Source organism: Oncorhynchus mykiss, chromosome 11 (assembly GCF_057628025.1).
Source record: "Oncorhynchus mykiss isolate SJ-2025 chromosome 11, ASM5762802v1, whole genome shotgun sequence".
Classification (NCBI taxonomy): domain Eukaryota; kingdom Metazoa; phylum Chordata; class Actinopteri; order Salmoniformes; family Salmonidae; genus Oncorhynchus; species Oncorhynchus mykiss.
Genome location: NC_143032.1, coordinates 54642113 through 54667497, shown reverse-complemented (window position 1 = coordinate 54667497; position 25385 = coordinate 54642113). Strand labels below are relative to the sequence as shown.

The following is a 25385-nucleotide window of genomic DNA, read 5'->3' as shown; positions in this document are numbered from 1 at the left end:
CAGCTTGGAAAATGTCAGAAAATTATGTAATGGCTTTAGAAGCTTGTGATAGGCTAATTACATAATTTGAGACAATTGGAGGTGTACCTGTGGATGTATGTCAAGGCCTACCTTCAAAATCAGTGCCTCTTTGCTTGACATCATGGGAAAATCTAAAGAAATCAGCCAAGGCCTCAGAAAAAAAAATTGTGGACCTCCACAAGTCTGGTTCATCCCTGGGAGTAATTTCCAAATGCCTGAAGGTACCACGTTCATCTGTACAAACAATAGTATGCAAATGTAAACACCATAGTACAACGCAGCCGTTATACCGCTCAGGAAGGAGACGCGTTCTGTCTCCTAGAGATGAACGTACTTTGGTGTGCAAATCAATCAAAGAACAACAGCAAAGGGCCTTGTGAAGATGCTGGCGGAAACCGGTACAAAAATATCTATCCACAGTAAAATGAGTCCTATATTGACATAACCTGAAGGCCGTTCAGCAAGGAATAAGCCACTGCTCCAAAACCACCATAAAAAAGCCAGACTACGATTTGCAACTGCACATGAGGACAAAGATCGTACCTTTTGGAGAAATGTCCTCTGTTCTGATGAAACAAAAACAGAACTGTTTGGCGATAATGACCATCGTTATGTTTGGAGGAAAAAGGGGGAGGCTTGCAAGCCGAAGAACATCATCCCAACTGTGAAGCACGGGGGTGGCAGCATCATGTTGTGGGGGTGCTTTGCTGCACGAGGGATTGGTGCACTTCAAATAATAGATGCAAAATTATGTGGAGATATTGAAGCAACATCTCAAGACATCAGTCAGGAAGTTAAAGCTTGGTCGCAAACGGGACTTCCAAATGGACAATGACCCCAAGCATGCTTCCAAAGTTGTGGCAAAATTGCTTAAGGACAACAAAGTCAAGGTATTGGAGTGGCCATCACAAAGCCCTGACCTCAATCATATGGAAAATTTGTGGGCAAAACTGAAAAAGCGTGTGCGAGCAAGGAGGCCTACAAACCAGACTCAGTTACACCAGCTCTGTCAGAAGGAATGTAGGAACTTATTGTGGGAAGCTTGTGGAGGGCTACCCGAAACGTTTGACCAAAGTTAAACCATTTAAAGGCAATGGTACCAAATATGTATGTAAACTTCTGACCCTCTGGGAACGTGATGAAAGAAATAAAAGCTTAAATAAATCAATCATTCTCTCTACTATTATTCTGACATTTCACATTTTTAAAATAAAGTGGTGATCCTAACTCACCTAAAACAGGGACTTTTTACTATAATTAAATTTCAGGAATTGTGAAAAAGTTTAAATCTAGTTGACTAAGGTGTATGTAAACTTCCGACTTCAACTGTATATATTCACAGTATTATTAATGAATAGTGGTTTATTTGGTAGCCTTTCGTAGTGTGATTTAGTGTGATTAGTGTGATTTTACTAATTTTGTGATTAGTGTGATTTTACTAAATTGCATTAGTACTGTACAAAGTTAGAGGTGCGCTATTTGATAGATTCCCCCTAATTCAGGCTCCAGTGTTGAGACCTGAGGTCAACCTACCCCCGCCCCCACCCCATCTCGTACTTCTGAGTGCGAGACCTTCCCAGGCAGTAGCCTGCTTAGCTCACAAACTAAACTCAGCAAAAAAATAAAAACATAATTTATAAAAATCTAAATATTTTCACAGATCTTCATTGTAAAGGGTTTAAACACTGTTTCCCATGCGTGTTCAATGAACCATAAACAATGAAATTGCACCTGTGGAACGGTCATTAAGACACTAACAGCTTACAGACGGTCGGCAATTAAGGTCACAGTTATGAAAACTTAGGACACTAAAGAGGCCTTTCTACTGACTCTGAAAAACACCAAAAGAAAAATGCCCAGGGTCCCTGCTCATCTGCGTGAACATGTCTTCGGCATGCTGCAAGGAGGCATGAGGACTGCAGATGTGGCCTGGGCAATAAATTGCAATGTCTGTACTGTGAGATGCCGAAGACAGCGCTACAGGGAGACAGGACGGACAACTGATTGTCCTCGTAGTGGACACATTATTCCATTTCTGTTAGTCACATGTCTGTGGAACTTGTTCAGTTTGTCTTGAATCTTGTATGTTCACACAAATATTTACACATGTTAAGTTTGCTGAAAATAAACGTAGTTGACAGTGAGAGTTTCCTTTTTTGCTGAGTTTACAAAAAATACCCCATAATGACAAAGCGAAAACACATTTTTAGAAATTATTTGGATACAGCTTTAAAGAACATTTCGATACAGGTAAGTAGTGACAGGTAGGCTAGTTAAGGATCATATCACATCTACCTTATCAAAGCACTTCATGATGACAGAAATGAGTGCTATGGGGGGCGATAGTCATTTCGTTCAGTTACCTTTGCTTTCTTGGGTGCAGGAACAATGGTGGACATCTTGAAGAAAGTGGGGACTGCAGACTGGGATAGGGAGAGATTTAATATGTCCGTAAACACTCCAGCAGGCTGGTCTGCGCATGCTCTGAGGACGTGGCTAGGGATACCATCTGGGCCGGCAGCCTTGCAAGGGTCAACACGCTTAAATGTCTTACTCACATTGGCCATGGAGAACCTAACCTTAACCCCAAACCATAAAATGAATTCCTAACCCCAAACCTAAACTGAACCCCAATTATAACCCTAACCTTAAATCTAACACCTAAGCCTAAAATAGCCTTTTTCCTTGCAGGGACTGGCAAAATGTCCCCACTTGTCTGAATGTTCCTTGTTTTACTATCCTTGTGAGGACTTCTAGTCCAAAAACAAAGAAAACACATACACACACCCCTTACCCTGCATCATCCTCATGGTTTCCCAGGGGCAGCAGACGAAACCAACCCTGCAACACAGGTGTTTTGTGCAGGCAAGCAAAAGGGATTTCCACCTGAACAGGAAAACAAATAACCGAAACATCATACCATACACTAAACTGAAACAGCACTCTAGCACCAACAATACATATTGGCATTTGTAAAAATATGAATGATTACACATAGTAGAAATAAGTGTAATGTGTCCTCACATAATAACATAAGTAACCCATAGACATTAGGAACATAACCTCTTCACCTTTCCCAGGAAGTCATTCTTGCCCACCATGTCCCAGTCCCAGACTTCCACTGTGACATTCCCTCCCTCAGTCAGCTCCCAGGTCTCCAGTTCCAGCTCCAGGGTCTCACTCCAGTGTGGATAACGAGTCTTCTTAATGATCTAACACACACACCAGAAAACCCCTTCATTTACTATTTCACATGCTCAAATCAGTCTTTGTTTCCACTAAAGTTGGTGATAATTCAGACATGAACATGTTATCTGGCTCATCTCCCTCCTCACCGAAGTTTCTGCACTGTGGTTATTGAAGAGGATTCTGGCAAAGGGGTCAGAGGTTCCAGAGATGTCTCTTGGCGCCAGGTCTCTAAGAGGTCAACGAACAGAAACACATTAATGTATGAGCAACCCCGCAGCCCCTTTACCTGTCCCTATACATGGTGCTGGAATGATTCAATGAGTGAGATGATATGTGCAGATCATTCCTCTAGATTTGACATTACTCTGCTAAATCTAAAGATGAGAGAACTTTGAACAGCATAGAAGCCTGTTAGATGGGCCTGTGTTGTGAGACAGTAAGTGTAGTGAGAGTATGACTCAGACTGAACTGCATCCATGAGCAGAAGGCAAGCTGCTGAGCGACAGTGGTGAAGAGTGAGCAGCACTGAGACAGTGACTTCACCATAGAGGTCGGCTAGAGACAGACTCTTTCACAGAGAGCCAGTTAGTGACCTGTTTATACACCCAGTTTTCATGATCAAACCTGTCTCTCACTGCTCCCAGTGCTAAGACGAGGTGCATTCACACTCAGATAAGTGAGAGCACAAACCACCATGGTATATCAGTCTCTACAGAGATAAGCACTGTCTGACAAACAGAGACAAAGCTATACTGGATACATTTTGTTGAATACATTCTCATGTGTAAGAGATGTGAATGGGCATGTAAGATAGTTAGCTATGTCACCGTCATCATAGCAGCAAAAATACTTGGACCACAACAGAAAGCATATTTACCACATTCAGGGGCCAGGGCACATAATCCATTAAAACTATGTTCTCATTAGGAGCCCATTGCTGTCTACAGGACACAAAGGCAAAGGAGCACCAGACTTTCTTAACTCTGCTGTTTGATACAATCCCACTGGGCACACCAAGTCATTTCAACGTGGACATTTTGGCAATATTTGGTTGAGACGTCGATCAATGAGGTTTGAACCTTTAATCACCCACTCAAAAAGACAGCCAGAAGTTTGTTGAATTCCCAATGTGTTATCACTATGCTTTCAACCAATATAAAAGCAAAGCCAAAATCCAATGGAAAAATAAGGTCAGATGTTTTGTTTAGTTGTCATCTAAATGTGTTATCAATGCGCTTTCAACCATTAAAACCACAACAAAGTTCAAATAGGAATACAATGTCAGATATTTTGTGTTTATACAACAACTTCATGTGTTATCATTGGGCTTCATCTAATAGCACAACCAAATGACTTGGATTGTAGTTGAGATTACATGGTGCAAGTGATCAATGCTGATTTTACAGAAATTGTGATCTCCACTGAGACTATCAACATTTAAAGGATATCTAATGCTTGGATAGTTTCATCTGCGCCACTGGCTTGATCCTATTCTTTTTTTCTTTTACTTTTGGTTTAGTTGGAGACGTGAATCCAACATTTAATTTATGAATTTGTCGACAAGTTGATGGGCTATTTATACAATTGCAAATGTGGTACTGAAATGTGTTTGGATGTCAACAAATTCCATTTTGTCTACAAATGAATCAGTTTTATGTTGGATTCACATCTCCATCTCAACCAATAATTAAAGTTAAAGAATAGGACTAAATTCAATAAAACTTTATTTAAAGTGTTTTTGTTTTTTTTCATCTTTATTTAACCAGGTAGGCCAGTTGAGAACAAGTTCTTATTTACAACTGTGACCATGCCAAGATAAAGCAAAGCGACAAAAACAACAGAGTTACACATGGGATAAATAACACAATAGAAAAATCTGTATACAGTGCAAATGAATTAAGGAGGTAAGGCAATAAATAGGCTATAGTGGCGAAGTACTGTAATTACAATTTAGCAAATTACACTGGAGTGATAGATGTGCAGATGAGGATGTGCAAGTAGAAATACTGGTGTGCAAAAGATCAGAAAAACAAAAACAAATATGGGGATGAGGTAGGTAGTTGGTTGGATGGGCTATTTACAGATGGGCTGTGTACAGCTGCAGCGATCGGTAAGCTGATCAGACAGCTGACGCTTAAAGTTAGTGAGAGAGATATAAGTCTCCAACTTCAGTGATTTTTGCAATTTGTTCCAATCATTGGCAGCAGAGAACTGTAAGGAAAGGAGGCCAAAACAGGTGTTGGCTTTGGGGATAACCAGTGAAATATACATGCTGGAGTGCGTGCTACAGGTGGGTATTGCTATGGTGACCAGTGAGCTGAGATAAGGCGGAACTTTACCTAGCAAAGACTTACAGATGACCTGGAGCCAGTGGGTTTGGCGACGAATATGTAGCGAGGACCAGCCAACGAGAGCATACAGGTCGCAATGGTGGGTAGTATATGGGGCTTTGGTGACAAAACGGATGGCACCGTGATAGACTGCATCCATTTAATGTTTGATTTGATTTAATTTAGTCCTATTCTTTAACTTTGATATTAGGTTGAGATTGAGAATCCAAAATACAGTGCCTTCAGAAAGTATTCAGACCCCTTGACTTTTTCCACATTGTTACATTACAGCCTTATTCTAAAATGTTTATTTTTTATTTTTTAATTCCTCAGCAATCTACAGAAAATATCCCATAATGACAAAGCGAAAACAGGCTTTTACAAATGTTTGCAAATAAATAAATACCTAAATACTTATTTACATAAGTATTCAGACCCTTTGCTATGAGCTCAGGGCCATCCTGTTTCCATTGATCATCCTTGAGATGTTTCTACAACCTGATTGGAGTCCACCTGTGGTAAATTCAATTGATTGGACATAATTTGGAAAGGCACATACCTATCTATATAAAGGTCCCACAGTTGACAGTGCATGTCAGACCAAAAACTAAGCCATGAGGTCAAAGGAATTGTCCGTAGAGCTCTAAGACAAGATTGTGTAGAGCCACAGATCTGGGAAAGGGTACCAAAAAAATTCTGCAGCATAAGAACACAGTGGCTTCCATCATTCTTAAATGGAAGAAGGTTGGAATAACCAAGACGCTTCCTAGAGCTGGCCGCCTGGCAAAACTGAGCAAATGGGGTAGAAGGGCCTTGGTCAGGGAGGTGACCAATAACCCAATTGTCACTCTGACAGAGCTCTAGAGTTCCTCTGTGGAGATGGGAGAACCTTCCAGAAGGACAATCATCTCTGCAGCACTCTGCAGCACTCAAGATGAACGGAGCAAAGTACAGAGAGATCCTTGATGAAAACCTGCTCCAGAGCGCTCAGGACCTCAGACTGGGGCAAAGGTTCACCTTCCAACAGGACAAAAACCCTAAGCAAACAGCCAAGACAACGCAGGAGTGGCTTCGGGACAAGTCCCTGAATGTCCTTGAGTTGCCCAACTAGAGCCCGGATTTGAAACATCTCCAGAGAGACATGAAAATAGTTGTGCAGCAACGCTCCCCATTCAACCTGACAGAGCTTGAGAGGATCTGCAGAGAGGAATGGGAGAAACTCCCCAAATACAGGTGTGCCAAGCTTGTAGCGTCATACCCAAGAAGACTTGAGGCTGTAATCACTGCCATAAATGTACCAACATTTCTAAAAGCCTGTTTTTGCTTTGTCATTATGGGCTATTGTGTGTAGATTGATGAGGGGGAAAACAACAATTTAATCAATTTTAGAATAAGGCTGTAACGTAACAAAATGTGTAAAAAGTCAAGGGGTCTGAATACTTTCCGAATGCACTGTATGTGCCTTTTGTAGTTGTTTTAATTGATGTAGTGCTGTTCATGTCTATTAATGTTCTGTATTATGTCAGCACATTGGTAGTAAACAATAGTGATGAGGGGGAAAAACCTGTACTTCCACCAAAACGCCAGTATTTTTCCTTCATAGCTTGTTCTCCATCTGCTTTTTAAATAGTGAGCCAATTTGTTTTCAGCACTTTTATTCTCATGACTAATCAAAAGTCATTTTCTCATGACTCTCTCTGTCTCTCTATTGTGAGCAGTATGCTTGGAACATCGAATTGCAATAAAATCATAGTATCGAATCGCAAATACATGTAGAATTGATTGGAAAGGAGCATCAAGTTCATCACCTTTCACCACCCTGTGAAGTTCATCATAACTTATTTCATCATTAGCCTAATAAACTGAATGCTTTCCTGACGAGTTGTAGTGGGAGGACCACGCAACATGTGACTTGATGGTTATTATATAAATATTTGCGCATAAGTGTTTCCACCGACATTTCTTGCATAATTCATTTTACAGACACAAAAAGATCCCAACAAGTGTAGCGTATTTTGTTTTGTCAACATTTTGAAAGTTACCCAACATTTCCATCAGGCCTGTCATGACATTTTTTTTAAAGATTGGTTTATGTTGAAAATCGGTTACAATGATGACATAATCCTGTGGTTTGAAATGTCACCCTCAAATCAGTTGATGTCTTTTCAAATCCAATTTGCTCCATGATTCCACATCACAACAGGTAAACACATTTAGTTGAAACAACGTTAATTCAACCAGTTTGTGCTAGTGGGATGTTTCCCATGTGGTGCTCTGCTTCCATGAGAGAAAACAAAGTTGTTTCATCCCATAATCTCAAGTCTCTGGAACGGTATCCTCATTATTCTTGGTTCTCACCCTTTGCCCAGAAGTTGGTGTATGTCATGATGGAGACCAGGCATGAATTATCCGGTTTTGTTATGTTTAATAACTCTTAAATCAGTCAATTAACATGCAGTCCACCGAGCTACTATCTGCTAGTCCTCATTGCTAGGTTAGTCCTATTACCGTAGTTCGCTAGGTCAGTCATACCTATCAGACATTACTACATATCGGCTTTTCTGAGAGGAATCAAAACTATAACATCCTCTCGACCTAATACAAATATTCACCCTGTGGACCGTTTCAATACAAATACAAATATTTGTTTTTCAATAACATACAGTATATATTTTTTTGTAACATATTAACATACGTTTTGTTTTTCTCTAACATCGACAATACACATAACTGTGTCAACTAGGACATAGGGGTAGACAGCCCTTTGTCCACAGCAACATAAGGATTATTCTGCCCCAAAACAGTTGCTGTTCCCATACCTCTTTCTTTCTTATGTTTTTTCTCAGGTGTCTATTAACCTCAGTGGTAGTTTTACCTCTCGAGGTCATTCTCGCCAGTTGTGGTGAGGCTGGCTGAGGTGGTGGACTGAGTGAGGGAGCTGGCTGGCCCTCACTTGTAGACTGGGTGACTCTTTTGTTGTTCTGCTGCTGTCTCTCTGGAGTAGGTGACTCTGGAAAAGCCTGAAGGTGTTGCATGTTTCTCTGAGCGATGGTGCCGTGTTCAGTTTCCACAACGTAGGATCTCGGCTCTGGAGATTTGCTGATGACAACTGCTGGTATTTTCCATCCTTTCTCTCCGTCCAGCTTGACTCTTACACTCTGTCCAGGGTGTAATTCCGGTAGGGGGCGCACTGAATGCCTCCTGTAATAGAATAACTGGTAAACTTGTTTAGCTTTCTGGTCCTTCTGTTTAACACCGTTGTGGCTGATGCGTTTTGGTTGGAGTTTCTCATCAATCACGGGGACCGTCGTCCAGATCTGACGTCCAGTCATGAGTTGTGCTGGGCTTGCTCCTGTTGCGCTGATGGGCGTGGCTCGGTAGCACATTAGAGTCATGTGTGGTTGTTTAAGAATTTGCTTAGCTGTCTGTACAGCTCTCTCCGCAGCTCTAGTTGCCTGCGCGTAATGGAGACCGGAGGTGGTATGAGCAAAATCATACTTCTTTCTGAACTCCTTGAACTCCTTGAACAAACTGAGTAGCATTGTCACTAACGAGCTCTGTAGGTACAAACATACCATTGAGGCGGTTGATGACCTGCTGGCTAGTGGTAGTGGGCAGGTGAGCTATTTCTATGTCCCTAGAATAGTAGTCCACCACTATGAGGTATTTCTTGCCCTATAGCTCACACAAGTTGGCTGTGATCTTCTGCCACGGACCCTTAGGTAAAGGTGTGATGACAAGTGGTTCTCTCTTTTGAGTTTGTATGTTCTCTGTACAGAACCTGCATTACATCACTTTTCTCGCGATGTGGGCACTGATGCCCGACCATCACACCGACATCTTGGCTCTTTCTCTGCACTTTGTCAGCCCCATGTGACCTTTGTGTATCTGTTGTAGATCTGTTTCCCTCTGTGAAGCTGGGATGACAATCCTGTCTTGATATAGCACAAGTCCGTCCCGCTCCGATAGATGCGCTCTCGCTGTGTGGAATCCCTGTAGAGTGTAGGGTAGCTGCACCATTCTCTGAGGCCAGCCTTTTGTGGATGTAGCCCATGACCATTTGGAGGTGTGCATCGTTGCATGTCGCCTCTCTGATGTCATCGGACCTGTGTGCAGACACTGGTCTGTTCTCCTCCACAGCCTCCACATATGCTTTGACTTCTTCTTCTGTCTGACGTGTTTTCATTCAGTGGGTTTCTTGACAGTGTGTCAGCCACCACTAACTGCTTCCCAGGGAACACTGCTTTCCCATTGACACGCATGAGGCGCATGAGCAGTTGCTGACAGCTGAGTGGTGCTTTGTCCAGGTCGTACATGTTGATCAATGGAACGAGTGGCTTATGGTCTGTATGTAAAACAAAGCTGTCCATCCCCTGCAGGTAGTGGGCAAATCATTTGCATGCACATACACCTGTAAGGCACTCTTTTTTAATTTGCACGTACCTTCTCTCAGTCTCTGGATGGAGCTCACCTTCCTCTTGTTCCTATAGGAGTGTAGCTCCGAGGCCATAGCTACTTGCGTCTGCACTGACTACAGTTGGTTTGCCGGCATTGTTGTATGCCAATACCTGCTCCTGTGGGTCTCCCCACATCGCTCTTTTCAATAGCTCAGTGATGGGGTGTAGCACTGATGACAGGCCCGGCTCAATGATGTTTGTTGGACTGGGCATCTCGGAGACGTCTTTCACTTTGCTGTCATCCGGCTTTATCCCATCCGCTCCGATCACATGACAGAAGTACTGGATCTCCGACTTCCCAAAGTGGCACTTGTTATTGTTCAGCTTTAGTCCTGACTCTTTGATGGGTTGCAGCTGGGTTCAAACGGTATCTGACAAAAACCGCTAGACGCATCGAGTGTGGAGAAGACTCTCGCCCTGGATAGCTTGGGTACTATATCCTCCAAGGTGAGTAAGATGAACCTCTCCCGCGTCACAGCTTCGTTGAGTCGTTTTAAGTCTACGCATGTTCTCACACTGCCATTTTTCTTCATCACCAGCACCATGGGAACACACCAGTCTGTAAACTCGGTTACTCCCTCTGATGCCATTTCTTTCCATTCTGTTGAGTTCATCCTCCGCTTTTGAAAGGGAGTGGAAAAGGAATTCCGCGTGGCGAAGTCAGAGAATAGGAGACTGCATCGGGCCTAAATTCAATCTTGACTGGTTCACAGTTCAGTGGCCCTATCTCTCCAAACACATCTGTGCTGATCTCATCTGCTCTGAGGAACAAACTCTTCTTGCAAGCAACGGTTCTGCTAACTTGGTTATTAGCATATGGTCCTTGAATCACAAAGATCCAGAATTTGTACTTTTCTCCTTTTCTTTCACTCATGGCTAAAAAATTTCCCATACAGTCAAACCTGCCACCTGGGCTGCGAACATCAGTTACAATGTTAACCAGCCGGGAGCGCTGTTGCATTCTCTGGTAAGTGCTCTGAGACATCGCTCTAATATCAGCACCGGTGTTAATCTTGAACTTTACAGGTGTGCCATTTACTGGGAGCTCAACATGCCACTGATCTTCAGACTACTTAGTAACTGATCCTAAAAAGAATGCCCCTTGCATTTCCTCTACATCCTCAGCTGTAACTTCTTTGACCATTTTTGTTTTGCATGCAATCTCAAAATGCCCCATTTTGTTACACTTCCTGCATCTTTCGTTGAGTGCTGGAAAATTTTCACTGTAATCATGGCTGTGGTTACAACGTGAGAAATTCCCCTGTTTTGATTGACTATTTCTTTGCTTAAACTGTTTGTCCTATGCTGTGGTTTGCCTCTCATCAACGTAGTTCTCAGCTCCCACTCGCATGTCTGTGCTGCTTCTTTATCTGCTCAGACTGGCATGTGATTTGTATCGCCTTCTCCAGTGTCAAGTCTGCCACCAGCTGTAGCTTTTGTGAAAGATCACTGTCCATAAGGTCAATCACAATCCTGTCCCTTATTTGTTCATCCTTTGTAGTTCCAAACTTGCAGTGTTCAGCTAGCTCATACAGATTCCTTACAAAAGATTCCATTGTCTCTCTCCCCTTTTTATTTTAATCCGTTTATGGAGACATGCTCGTTCGTGAATCACGTTGCGCCGTGGCACAAGATGTTCATTCAGTTTTTCGATCACCACATCATTGTTGAACTCATCATTAAAGTAATCAAAGGAGAATGCATTGTAGAAAATCTCTGCATCTTTCCCCATTGCATAAACTAGTGAATTCACCTGCACCACACCGGTCTTCTTATCCAGTTTCGATGCTACTCGAAAACAGGAAAAACGTTGTCTCCAGATCGGCCATTGGCCAGATCGGCGACGGCTGTGAAAAATGTAACGGCTAGGTAGGTAGGTAGGTTACATTTCGACATTTCCCCACTAATCTTCGACGTGTGAGTTCTTTAATTCTGACCACATGTCATGATGTAGGCCAGGCTGTGAATTATCCGGTTTAGTTATGTTACAAACTCTTAAATCAGGCAATTAACATGCAGTTCACCGAGCAACTATCTGCTAGTCCTTACTGCTAGGTTAGTTCTATTAGCATAGTTCGCTAGGTCAGTCACATCCGGTTATGACAATGACACGCATAACCAATCAATTACAGAGATATCTATCAGACATCAATCACTACAGTGTACAAATGTTGTTAGTATTAATTTAGTAGAAAATAACTAAATTGAAACCCCTAATCTCAAATGTTAGGCAGTAATGAGAGCTTGCCAGATCTAGTTAGAAGCCCTCCTTCAGGGGGTCTTGAGCACATTGCCACTGATTGCTCAAACCCTGCAGAAACAGCCAAGCTGGACAGATGCCATGCTTACAGTGCTCAGTCCCCATCACGTTATTGAAACCCTCTCAGGGACCTCTCTGCCTCTCATTTCTTAATGGCTTTCTCTGTGGCACATTCCTTTTTCTAAATGAGCGTATACTCCTCAAAATCTGCTTATTGTAACTCTGTGGCCTTGGTGTCTGCTGGCACTTCAACAGGCGGGTAAACACAATCTCCTCTGGGACTTGTATTTATTTTAAGAATAAAGGCGACATCAATAACATACAGTGCCTTAAGAAAGTATTCACGATGCCAATGGTTACACAGTTTACATGGCTGCGATTGGAGAAAATTGAGGATGGATAAACAACATTGTAGTTACTCCACAATACTAACCTAATTGACAGAGTGAAAATAAGGTAGCATGTACAGAATTCAAATATTCCAAAACATGCAACATGCATGTGGCAAAGCCATTAATTTATTTTCCTGAATACAAAGTGGGGGGGGTTTGGGGAAAATCCAACTACTACTACTTTCAAGCATAGTAGTGGCTGCAACATGTTATGGGTATGCTTGTAATCGTTAAGGATTTGGGAGTTTTTCAGGACTAAAAATAAACGGAATGGAGCTAAGGAGCTAAGCGCAGGCAAAATCCTAGAGGAATACCTGGTTCAGTCTGGTTTCCATCAGACACTGGGAGTTTAATTCACCTTTCAGCAAGACAATAAGCTAAAACAAGGCAAAATCTACACTGGAGTTGCTTACCAAGAAATCAGTGAATGTTCCTGAGTGGCCGAGTTACAGTTTTGACTTAAATAATCTTAATTCAAAAGGCATTCGCACATCTGAGCTATCTTTTTTGCATGTGCATGGTAACAGTTGAATAAGGTGAGAAAAAAGAAGGAACACGCCCACTGCTCTTTATAGTATCACTGCTCTTTAATAAGCTTTACTTATAGGTCTCAAGGCCTTCCTCAGAGCTTTTGTGAGTTGTTTTAAAATTAGCACCCTTATGTAGACACAGCTCCACCCTCATCCATTCCATGCATCGAATGGGGTTGGAGTCGAGGGAAAATGAGTGTTACCCAATATAACAATGCGCATTTCATAAATATTTAATCATGTGTTTTACAAAATAAGACGTATTAAACACGTCTGTAAAACCACAATGAGGACATCGACCCATCAAGCAACTTTTCATAAATCATTGGGAATAGCCCAAGATAAGCGTCAGAGAAATTTGAAATGGGGGCATTAATTAATGTTCACATTTACAACATAACATACATAGGCATTTCATCATTAAGACCTTTGGGAAATAATGTCTGGAGGGTGAAAATCCCAAAACATTATATTTTGCTCAGAGTATTATCTATATCACCTCCCCTGTCTGATATCTTAACTTTCTCTATGCCACAGAACCTAAAAGTAGAATGTCCTGTTTTTGTTCATTAAAATGTACTGCGACTGGATAATCCCTGTTGTTACTCCTGATTTAACTTTTATGTTCACGAATTCTGTTTGAGAGAACAAGAGGTTTTACCTACAAAACACAGCCCAGGTGGACATTTAATAATGTAGATAACATGGGTGGGTTTGAGCACGTAATAATGTCATTTATTTGGAACCTATATGTGGGTGGCAGAAATATTCACACTTCATATTACTGCACGGTGCGCAACCTCTGCATTTTTAGCTACCATTCGGAGGAAGGCGAAAAAATGCCTGGCTGATTTTCTTTCATGGCTGGCAGTCGGCATGGACCAATTTATCCCGTAAGTTTCGACCTCTCTTATATACAATAAGTGGTGGATTCTTAAATTCAGCTGGCAAAACTGGGTCCGATGATAAAACATGCCAGTGTTTCTTGACAGCCTCTCCATATTTGGAAGCGCTTCGGTCACAACAAGTAATAATAATAATATAAAAAAGTTACAATAATAATCAAATAAATTATTTGTACTAACTTACACCCTCGCTTCTCACACGCATGTCCCTTAAATAATTCAAAAAGTGATCCCACATCGTACTAAATTTCCCTTTCCTCTCCTGTCATTTTGCTATCATTGATTCATGAGATGCAGTCTCCACCATAAATTTGAGCCAATCTGTTGATTTCAGGCAATCTGCACTCTTCCAGTTATGAGTCTACTAAGAAAACCCACTGAGGCAAAACCAAACTTTTCTTTGCTAACGTCTGGTGCTAAAATATAGTGGTGGAAAAAGTACCCAATTGTCCTACTTGAGTAAAAGTAAAGATACCTTAATAGAAAATGAAAGTGAAAGTCACCCAGTAAAATTCTACTTGAGTAAAAGTCTAAAAGTATTTGGTTTGATACTTAAGTATCAAAAGTAAATGTAATAGCTAAAATATACTTAACTATCAAAAGTAAACGTACAAGTATAAGTAATTAAAAATTCCTTATATTAACTTTTTATGGCTGCAGGGGCAGTATTGAGTAGCTTGGATGAAAAGGTGCCCATTGTAAACAGCCAGCTCCTCAATCTCAGTTGCTAATATATGCATATTATTATTAGTATTGGATAGAAAACACTCTAAAGTTTCCAAAACTGTCAAAATATTGTCCCTGAGTATAACAGAACTGATATTGCAGGCAAAACCCTGAGGAAAATCAAAACAGGAAGTGGCTTCTATTTTGAAAACTCCAAGTTCCATAGCCTCCCTTTGCTGGATTTAAAGGGATATGAACCAGATTCCTTTTCCTATCGCTTCCTCAAGGTGTCAACAGTCTTCCGACATAGTTTCAGGCTTTTATTTTGAAAAATGAGCCAGAGCGATAACATCGCGTCAAGTGGTCACATGAGTTTTGCTCGCGCAACAGAGTTTGGATAGGTATTGCTTTTCCCTCTCCTACTGTGAAAGCCATTTGCGGTTGATATATTATCGATTATATATTTTAAAAACAACCTGAGGATTGATTATAAAAAGTGTTTGACATGTTTCTGTGGACAATATGGAAACTATTTGGAATTTTCGTCTGTGTAGTCGTGACCACTCTTTCCTGTGGATTTCTGAACATAACGCGCCAAACAAACGGAGGTATTTTGGATATAAAAATAATCTTTATGGAAAAAAAGGAACATTTGTTGTGTAACTGGGAGTCTCGTGAGTGAAAACATCCGAAGATTCGTGACCAAGCTACCTGATGCTAAGTGTACTTAATGCTTTGTCGTGCGATCGATAAACTTACACAAACGCTTGGATTGCTTTCGCTGTAAAGCATCATTTCAAAATCTGACACGACAGGTGGATTAACAAAAGGCTAAGCTGTGTTTTCCTATATTGCACTTGTGATTTCATGGATATAAATATTTGTAGTAATATTTATTGAATGTAGCGCTATTCAGCGGTTGTTGATAACACTCCAACACTTAGACATCATTTACAAACAAAGCATTAGTTTAGTGAGTCCGTCAGATCAGAGGCAGCAGGGATGGCCACGGATGTTCTCTTGATAAGTGTGGGAATTGGAACATTTTCCTGTCCTGCTAAGCATTCAAATTGAAATAAGTACTTTTGGGTGTCAGGGAAAATGTATGGCATAAAAAGTACATACATTTCTTTAGGAATGCAGTGAAGTAAAAGTAGTAAGAAATATAAATAGTGAAGTAAAGCACAGATAAACGACTTAAGTAGCAAAAAAACGACTTAAGTAGTCCTTTCAAGTATTTTTACTTAAGTACTTCACACCACCGGTAAAATAGATATATCTCCTAATAAGAACAGCTGTGGGGACTCTGGAATAGGCTGTCCCACCCATTCTTCAAGCTTCTGAAGAACCTTCTTCCAGAAAAGGAGCACCATGGGACAATCCCATATAGCATGCAGAAAGCTACCTACCTACCCTTGCAATTCCAGCATACATTATTTTGCAATAAACCCCATTTATTTAATCTAACAGGGGTCCAATAGTACCTATAAACAATCTTATGTGTACATTTCACCCTTGCAACCCTGGTACACCACCCTACATTGGAAACAATATTTTTCCATACATCCTCCTCAATGTCACAATTAAGATCCGTCTGCCAAATCAACATTAAAATCTCACAATTTCCATATTATGCATTCGAGACTCTTTTATAAAACACTGAAATGGAGTGTGATATTCCTGGTAACATGAAATATTGCATGATGATCTGTCACACAGAGGATGAGCATTTTGATGACCTTTTGAGATTGAAGAAGCAGTTATATATTTCAACAAGAAGTTATATATTTGAACAAGAGACCATAACGGCTTACAGTAGCATCAATTAGGCAATAAAGTGGGTGTATTACCTGGCCTCTATGAAATGGCAGCGCAGTCCTATCCTCTTGGCATCTCTGAGAAGCTCCAGTCCCAGGTGGATCTCCCCCTGCACTTCCTCATCTGGGTCCACCCGGGTTAGATTCAGCCAGTTATCCAACCCTGGACAAAGGGGACATTTTACAACGCATACACAATATTACAAAAGTATGTGGACATCCCTTCAAATTAATGGATTCGGCTATTTCAGCCACACACGTTGCTGACAGGTGTATAAAATCTAGAACACAGCCATGCAATCTCCATAGACAAACCTTGGCAGTAGAATGGCCTTACTGAAGAGCTCAGTGACTTTCAACGTGGCACTGGCATAGGATGCCACCTTTCCAACAAGTCAATTCGTCAAATTTCTGCCCTGCTAGAGCTGCCCCGCTCAACTGTAAGTGCTGTTATTGTGAAGTGGAAACATCTAGGGGCAACAACGGCTCAGCCACGAAGTGGTAGGCGACACAAGCTCAAAGAACGGGACCTCAGAGTGGTGAAGTGCATAGCGCGTAAAAATCACCTGTCCTTGTTTGCAACACTCACTACAGAGTTCCAAACTGCCCCTGGGAGCAACGTCAGCACAATAACTGTTCGTCGGGTGCTTCATGGGTTTCCATAGCCGAACAGCTGTACACAAGCCTGCGATCACCATGCGCAATGCCAAGAGTCGGCTGGAGTGGTGTAAAGCTCGCCGCCATTGGACTCTGGAGCAGTGTACACGCGTTCTCTGGAGTGAAGAATCACGCTTCACCATCTGTCAGTCTGACGGATTAATCTGGGTTTGGTGGATGCCAGGAGAACAATAACTGCCCCAATGCATAATGCCAACCAAAGTTTGGTGGAGGAGGAATAATGGTCTGGGGTTGTTTTCATATTTCGGGCTAGGCCCCTTAGTTCCAGTGAAGGGAAGTTTTAACGCTACAGCATACAATGACATTCTAGATGATTCTGTGCTTACAACTTTGTGGCAACAGTTTGGGGAAGGACTTTTCCTGTTTCTGCATGACAATGCCCCCATGCACAAAACAAACAACTTGACTGGCCTACACAGAGCCCTGACTACAACCCCATAGAACACCTTTGGGACGAATTGGAACGCCAACTGCGAGCCAGGACTAATCGCCCAACATCAGTGCCCAACCTCACTAATGCTCTTGTGACTGAATGGAAGCAAGTCCCAGCAGCAATGTTCCAACATCTAGTGGAAAGCCTTTCCAGAAGAGTGGAGACTGTTATACCAGCAAAGGGGATGACCAACTTCATATTAATGCACATGATTTTGGAATGAGATGTTCGACAAACAGGTGTACACAAACTTTTGGTCATGTAGCGTATGTATCGTTTAATAAAGCCCATCAGCAGTGTTGTAGTACTCAAGACCACATATTGAGTGTCCCTGTCTTGTCTCGGGGTCAGATACCTTTTTTATCCGGTCTTGACTCGGTCTCGGACAGTGAGGACTCATATTTTCTTCCAGATACCAGCCAAGACCAGAGGAGTAAAAAAAACTCTAAATGATCAGCTCCCATTCACTCAGCGCATAAAACCACTTGGTCAGGCACACTCTTTTAAATGACACGTTGATATGTTATCGCCCATTGAAAGCTGGGCTTCCTGCTTTACTCATAGCATTGCTGTCCTTTACTTTAGTTGAAAAATATCCTCAATACCTTGTCACACTCATCAGAATTTCTTTGATTCGCTGGTAGGGAAGAATGAGGGAAATTGTTTGAAAGTTGCATGCCTACTATTATTAGGGGAGACCGGGGGAAGTTTTAACATAGTATTTTTTTCTATTATAGACCTGTTTGGGTTAGTGATCATTTGTAAAGTGTCTCTCTATTTGTCCTTGGCATGTATTTTTTCACCATTCTGAATGTCTAAAGAATCCAGATGTTGTTCTGAAATATGAACACAGAAATACTGGACATTTTTAACTCTTATTATGGTAGCAATTTGACATTGGATTCTGATAAAATAATGTATATGTTGAAAGATAATGATAAAATAATTCAACTCTGAAACCTTATAACTGTATGAAATTGATTAGAATCATAAAATGATAACCTGATGATGTGTGTAGTTTTAGTCGGAATTAGGTTAAACAATGTATCTGTATAGTGGAAAAACAGACTGTCTGAGCAAGGCGTAGCTTAGGATTTGAACTTGAATGTGGGTGCCTAGAAAAATACAGAAGAACAATTAAAACTGTGTTTGAACCGACCTGGCTAGGCCTCTGAGGAACCTATGAGAGCATAGGGAGTACTTCTCAAGGTTTCCCTCATCTCGGGGGAATGGGACTGTCGGCTGGGCAGTGATACACAGTGGTGAGAACTATGGAGATAAAACTCTCCTACTGTTTGTGTGGAAGTATGTGCGTAGGATACCTACTGTTTGTGTGGAAGTGTGTGTGTGTAGGATACCTATTGTTTGTGTGGAAGTATGTGCGTAGGATACCTACTGTTTGTGTGGAAGTATGTGCGTAGGATACCTACTGTTTGTGTGGAAGTATGTGCGTAGGATACCTACTGTTTGTGTGGAAGTATGTGCGTAGGATACCTACTGTTTGTGTGGAAGTATGTGCGTAGGATACCTACTGTTTGTGTGGAAGTATGTGCGCAGCTATAAAATGGATGTCTTTGTATAATGGACTTAAGAACGTTCTCTGAATAAACTGTACTCTCTTTTTGCATAAGCTGAGTCTTTGACTAATTATTATTAAACCCATGGTCTTACAGATCTCGGGGATTGGTCAGAGCTATTGATTGTCAGTTATTATCATTGGGATTGAAAATTCTCGTGACAGATTCGCATTTGTCTGGTCTCGGTCTTGACTTGGTCTCAGACCACTCACCCCACTCCCAGTTTTGGTCTTGACTCTGATTCGATTTCCTTCAGTCTTGGTGTTGAATCGTTTCGCTTTAGGTGGTCTCGAACACAACACTACCCATCAGTGAAATGTAGAACAGCCAGCCCAGTACTACATCAATAATGCCTAGTGTCTCTAATGGGTAGTGCCCTGCATGGTTCTGTCATTGTGAACATTTTGTAAATCCTTAAACATCCTCATAAGTCAGACCCTGGATAAATGTCTGCTATCAGTGGAGGATCCTCAAAGGAGGAAGGGGAGGACCACACTCAGTGAATTTCATAAAAATAAAAATAGTGAAACATTAAAAAAGTTATCCTTTTTAGATAAAACTGTACTGAATATATTCACGTCACCAAATCATTTATTAAAACACAGTTTTTCAATGAAGGTGTACAGTAGGAGGACAGGATAGATGCGAGAAGGGATTATACAATGAGCAAAGTGATCATGCTGTTTGTATGTGTCTACTATCAAAGTGAACTGTGTTGGTGGGTGTGTATTCATTCCGCCAATTCTGTTGACAAAAAATCTTAAACAGAGGGCAAATGGAATGAAACAGGGATAAACATACCTGAATTTCTCCAATAGAAACTCTCGTCTACAACTGTTGCGACTAATGGTTACACCCTAGATCAGCTAGATGCAGGCAAGAGTCTGCAAGGTGATTTTGAATGTCACGGTCACCTTGATTACAAAATAAAATTCTCCAGACCTGTGCACCTGTTGTAAACTTTCATTAGTAGGCTAGGTTGTAGCAACCTCATGATGGGTATAGGGAAAATTTGAGTACAATGTAGCAGTCTAAACCTATTGATATTACATTGAAATGGGTGAACAGAACATGAATGACAGTCATCCAATATGCTGTAATAGAAATAAGGCCATGCTCATAAAAAAATGCATCACCCTCCCTCATCTTAAATGGCATGGACCGCCACGGTCTGCTACTTACAGTGCCTTCAGAAAGTATTCATACCCCTGTTGTGTTACAGCCTGAATTCAAAATGGATTGAATAGATTTGTTTTCTCACCCATCTAAACACAATACTCAATAATGACAAAGTTTAAACATGTTTTTAAAAATGTTTGCAAATGTATTTTGAAAAAAAAAAGAAAAAAATTGAGGAAAAAAAAGAAAATTAAATACAGATCTCATTTACATAAGTATTCAAATCAAATGTAATTTGTCACCTGCTTCATACACAACAGGTGTAGACCAGCAGTGAAATGCTTACTTACTGGCCCTAGTAAAGAACAAGAAGGACCGCACACGGTTAAAGCGCCCAATTCACCGCTTTATTGACAACGTTTCCATCCGAAACGGATATTCGTCAGGTCAAACCAACAAAGTTTCACCTCACATGACCATTTCACCTCACATGACCATTTCACCTCACATGACCATTACGCACATGCCACATGGTGGGTGCAAAAACAATCTGTGTATCTCTAATAATTTGATATCAATGAGATGGGCACATGTAGTAGTTACAGAAAATCATATATATTTACAAAATGACCAAGTAGGAGACCTGGAAGGCAAGACAACTCAAAGTGGCATACTGTATTCATGTAAGAAATGGTCTGATATGAAACTCTTGGTTCAGACTTACTGGCCCTTCCCAACAATACAGAGAGAAAAAATAGAAACAAGGAATAAATACACAATGAGTAACGATAACTTGGCCATATACACGAGGTAGATATGTACATATAGGTAAGGATAAAGTGACAAGGTAAAGGGATACATAATAAACAGTAACAGCAGAGTACGTGATGAGTCAAAAGAGATGAGTGCAAATATGGTCAATGCAGATATTCTGGGTAGCTATTGGTTAACTATTTAACAAACGTTTTAGCAGTCGTATAGCTTGGGGATAGAAGCTGTTCAGGGTCCTGATAGTCCCAGACTTGGTGAGTCGATGCCGCTTGCCGTGCGGTAGCAGAGAGAACAGTCTATGACTTGGGTGGCTGGAGTCTAACAATTTTTAGGACATTCCTCTGACACCGCCTGGTATAGAGGTCCTGGATGGCAGGGAGCTCGGCCTCACTGATGTACTACCCTCTGTAGCACCTTGCGGTCGGATGCCAAATAGTTGCCATACCAAGCAGTGATGCAGCCAGTCAAGATGCTCTCAATGGTGCAGCTGTTAAGTCAATACTTTGAGGACTTTGAGGAAGCACCTTTGGCAGCGATACAGCTGCAAGTTTTTCTGGGTAAGTCTCTAAGACAGGGCCAATTTTTTTCTTGAGCAAATGGTCGGGTGGCCAGAACAAGAATTACAAATAATTTGTAGACTGCAAGAAGCCAAAAACAAATATAATATTTGACTGAAACATAATAATTTCAAATCTTGCTTAAATTTGTATATGATAACGTCTCTCTAATATGCGTGGAAAATTTTGGGAACAAATTAAAATCACTTGGAGCTGATTTCCTGGTGTTTGTACAGTTTTATTTTTATGTCCAACAATGAAAATTCAACAATAACGGGCCAAATTCGTTGGGGAACCCTTCTCTAAAAAGCTTTCCACACCTGGATGCAACATTTGCCCATTATTCTTTTCAAAATTCTTCAAGCGCTGTCAAATTGGTTGTTGATCATTGCTAGACAACCATTTTCAGGTCTTGCCATATATTTTCAAGAACATTTAAAATTGTAACTCGGTCACTCAGGACCATTCCCTGTCTTCTTGGTTAGCAACTCCAGTGTAGATTTGGCCTTGTGTTTTAGGTTACTGTCATGCTGAAAGGTGAATTTGTCTCCCAGTGTCTGGTGGAAAGCAGACTGAACCAGATTTTCCTCTAGGATTTTGCCTGTGCTTAGCTCCATTCGGTTTATTTTTTATCCTGAAAAACTCCCCAGTCCTTAACGATTACAAGCATACCCATAACATGATGTAGCCACCACTATGCTTGAAAATATGGAGAGTAGTACTCAGTAATGTGTTGTATTGGATTTGCCCCAAACATAACACTGTCACATTTTTTGCAATATTACTTTAGTGCCTTGTTGCAAACAGGATGCATGTTTTGAAACATTTTATTCTGTACAGGCTTCTTTCTTTTCACTCTGTCAATTAGGTTAGTATTGTATTAACTACAATGTTGTTGATCCATCCTCCATCACAGCCATTAAACTCTGCAACTGTTTTAAAGTCACCATTGGCCTCATGGTGAAATTCTTGAGCGGTTTCCTTCCTCTCCGGCAACTCAGTTAGGAAGGATGCCTGCGTCTTTGTAGCGACTGGGTGTATTGATATACCAACCAAAGTGTAATTAATAACTTCATCATGCTCAAAGGGATATTCAATGTCTGCTTTTTTATTTTCATCCATCTGCCAATAGGTGCCCTTCTTCAGCGAGACATTGGATAACCTCCCTGGTCTTTGTGGTTGAATCTGTGTTTGAAATTCACTGCTCGGCTGAGGGACCTTACAGATAAATGTATGTGTGGGGTACAGAGATGAGGTACTGTAGTCATTCAAAGATCATAAACCCTATTATTGCACACAGAGTGAGTCCATGCAACTTATTATTGACTTGTTAAGCAAATATTTTGTTCTGTACATATTTACGCTTACCATAAAAAAGGGGTTGAATACAAGACATTTCAGCTTTTCATTTTAATTCATTTGTAAGAATTAATAAAACATAATTCCACTTGAACATTATAGGGTATTGTGTGTAGGCCAGTGACAAAAAAAACGATTTAATCCAGTTTAAATTCAGGCTGTAACACAACAAAATGTTTAAAAAGTCAACGGGTGTGAATGCTTTCTGAAGGTACAGTATATCAAAAGACAAGAGGATCCTTTTGTGTGTAATAATATGGGCACTGCTGCTGACATTTCTGGTTGAGATACAAGGTGGCGAGGGCAGTAACTTCAGTTTCACAGCCAAAAGAGGAGAGAATTCCCAAGATCCTGTGAAGGAGTTGTTGACTCAGTGGCAACATGTTGCAGTGAATCACAGGACTGAATGCAGAATGTTCCCAGGAGAGGACTGGTATCAGACACTAACTAACAGAAAAGGTTTCACATTTAGTTTTATGTAGCGATAAAACACATTCAAAGTAACAATATATTTCTAACCAACACACTTGCGTGTTTTTTTTCTTCTTCAGGGTTTTATACCTAGTTGCCATGCATAAGAAAAAGCAGTGCAAGGATATACCGTATTGCTAGAAATTCAAACTAATTCCCACGTTAAAAGCCACTGTAGGAGAGCCAGGTGTACTGTGGTGAAGAAAGCCGCAGGCTGACAGTTTGAAAAGCTTTGGCTGATTCTCACAGACTACAGTGGCATTTCAGACATAAAGGACAGCTGCAATGTACAATGAATGATCCTGGCATTGATGTAAACCCTGATTCAAAGAGCAATCCTGCAAAAATGTAACTATGTACAGGTCGTTCCCTCAGCCTGTAGCCTGTCCAATGAAATGAGAGCATGTTGCTCAGAGACAAATCAGAAAAAAGAAAAAAAAAAGAGGTGGACAGCGTGTGAGCAAATAAATAAGCATAAGTCAGGAAATACATCTCTAAATTAACCCATGGATGAGTGAGAATACACTGGCAATATTTCCCAGCAAGAGGACCTAAAAAAGGCCCAGCTCCTCAATTACAGTGACCTACATGGCAGAGTCTTACTCAGAGTCGTGGGAATAACCCCTCTCTGGTGACCCTCTTTTGGCTTGCCCTCTTCAGCATGGCATAGGCAGAGAAGAAGACCCACAGATAAACCACAGCAATGAAAAGCATTTAGAATTGTTTCTGTGCTGGTAGTTTCTCCCCATCATGATGGTGCCACCCTTTAATTTAAAGACACCAACAGTATTGTGGCATAGTGATCAGGTATACCTTTAGCCTGGGCCCCGATGGCGTCTTTGCTCAGCAATATCTTTCCAATGACGTCATCATGGCTAGGGCAAAAAATAGAGAATTTTAATACCACAATAGCATATTCATAAAAACTTATTATAGAAAATACAGATACGCTGTCTAAAATTGACCCTGCTTCTCACAGCAGGAAAACAATCCAGCAACAAGAGGAAATGTGAATTATTATGTGGATTATAATTAATGGACATTTTTGTAGGGGCTGATATATTTATCAGTGGGGCAAATCAAGTCTGAAATTTTAAAGTGGAAATTACAAACTTTAGAAGCCTCTTTAAACGTTGAATACACCACAATTTGCATTTCCTGCTACACAGGAAAATGATCTGTGACAAATTAAGATAGCCAATCTGAAGAGAACTTCACGAGATATTTCTCAAAAAATAACTTAATATCCTATAGAGTTCCCTGATATAACAGCTAAAATATATTCATAAACTGACGAGACCGTTGATCAGGACAGGAAGGAAAATACTGAGGTTGTCTTTCATTTTTCAATCTGTGGTATCATCTGCGTGTTGGTGTTTGTTTATTCAAAGCATGCAGGTTTTTCCAAAATACACATGCATGGCTCCTAACCCAGTCCGTCTAGGTAACAAAACTCTCAAATCACAGCCTCTGCTAAACAAGCAAATACAATCATGAACATCTCTTACATTACAAAAATATGATACCTTTACAGGTTATATAGATATAACTTGTTTATACACCATTATCAACTAGTTTGTTGACACACTACAACAATTCTCTGAATTATCTTTGACAGCTGTTGAAGACCATCTTACCCAATGGTGTCCTCATCCATGACATAGAAGGAGAGCGAGTGGAACCCCGTCGGGAGGTGCAGGGTGTATTCTTCTCCCCAGAAAGGGTTAAGATTCTTCCACACTGTGGCTGTCCTGCAAGGAAAGGTTGCAAATAATTGTGACAGTAACCTCAGAACGTACTGTATGACCCTTATTTCTTATTTATAACAATATACCCTGTCGTCATGGATGTCA

The 25385-nt window shown here is 40.9% G+C and overlaps 1 protein-coding gene across 1 annotated transcript in view; it reads right to left on the bottom strand.

Annotated features, from left to right (window-relative positions):
- The window catches only part of LOC110535942 (rasGAP-activating-like protein 1), a 59413-nt gene that overhangs the window by 21593 nt on the left and 12435 nt on the right, over positions 1-25385 (bottom strand). Inside the window, exons 3-8 of the mRNA XM_021621337.3 lie at positions 25170-25283; positions 24346-24407; positions 16601-16730; positions 3357-3438; positions 3093-3233; positions 2816-2907 (exon numbers count right to left, since the gene is read on the bottom strand). Of these exons, the coding sequence (XP_021477012.1) occupies positions 2816-2907; positions 3093-3233; positions 3357-3438; positions 16601-16730; positions 24346-24407; positions 25170-25283 (621 nt within the window). The remainder of the gene's footprint in view (positions 1-2815; positions 2908-3092; positions 3234-3356; positions 3439-16600; positions 16731-24345; positions 24408-25169; positions 25284-25385) is intronic.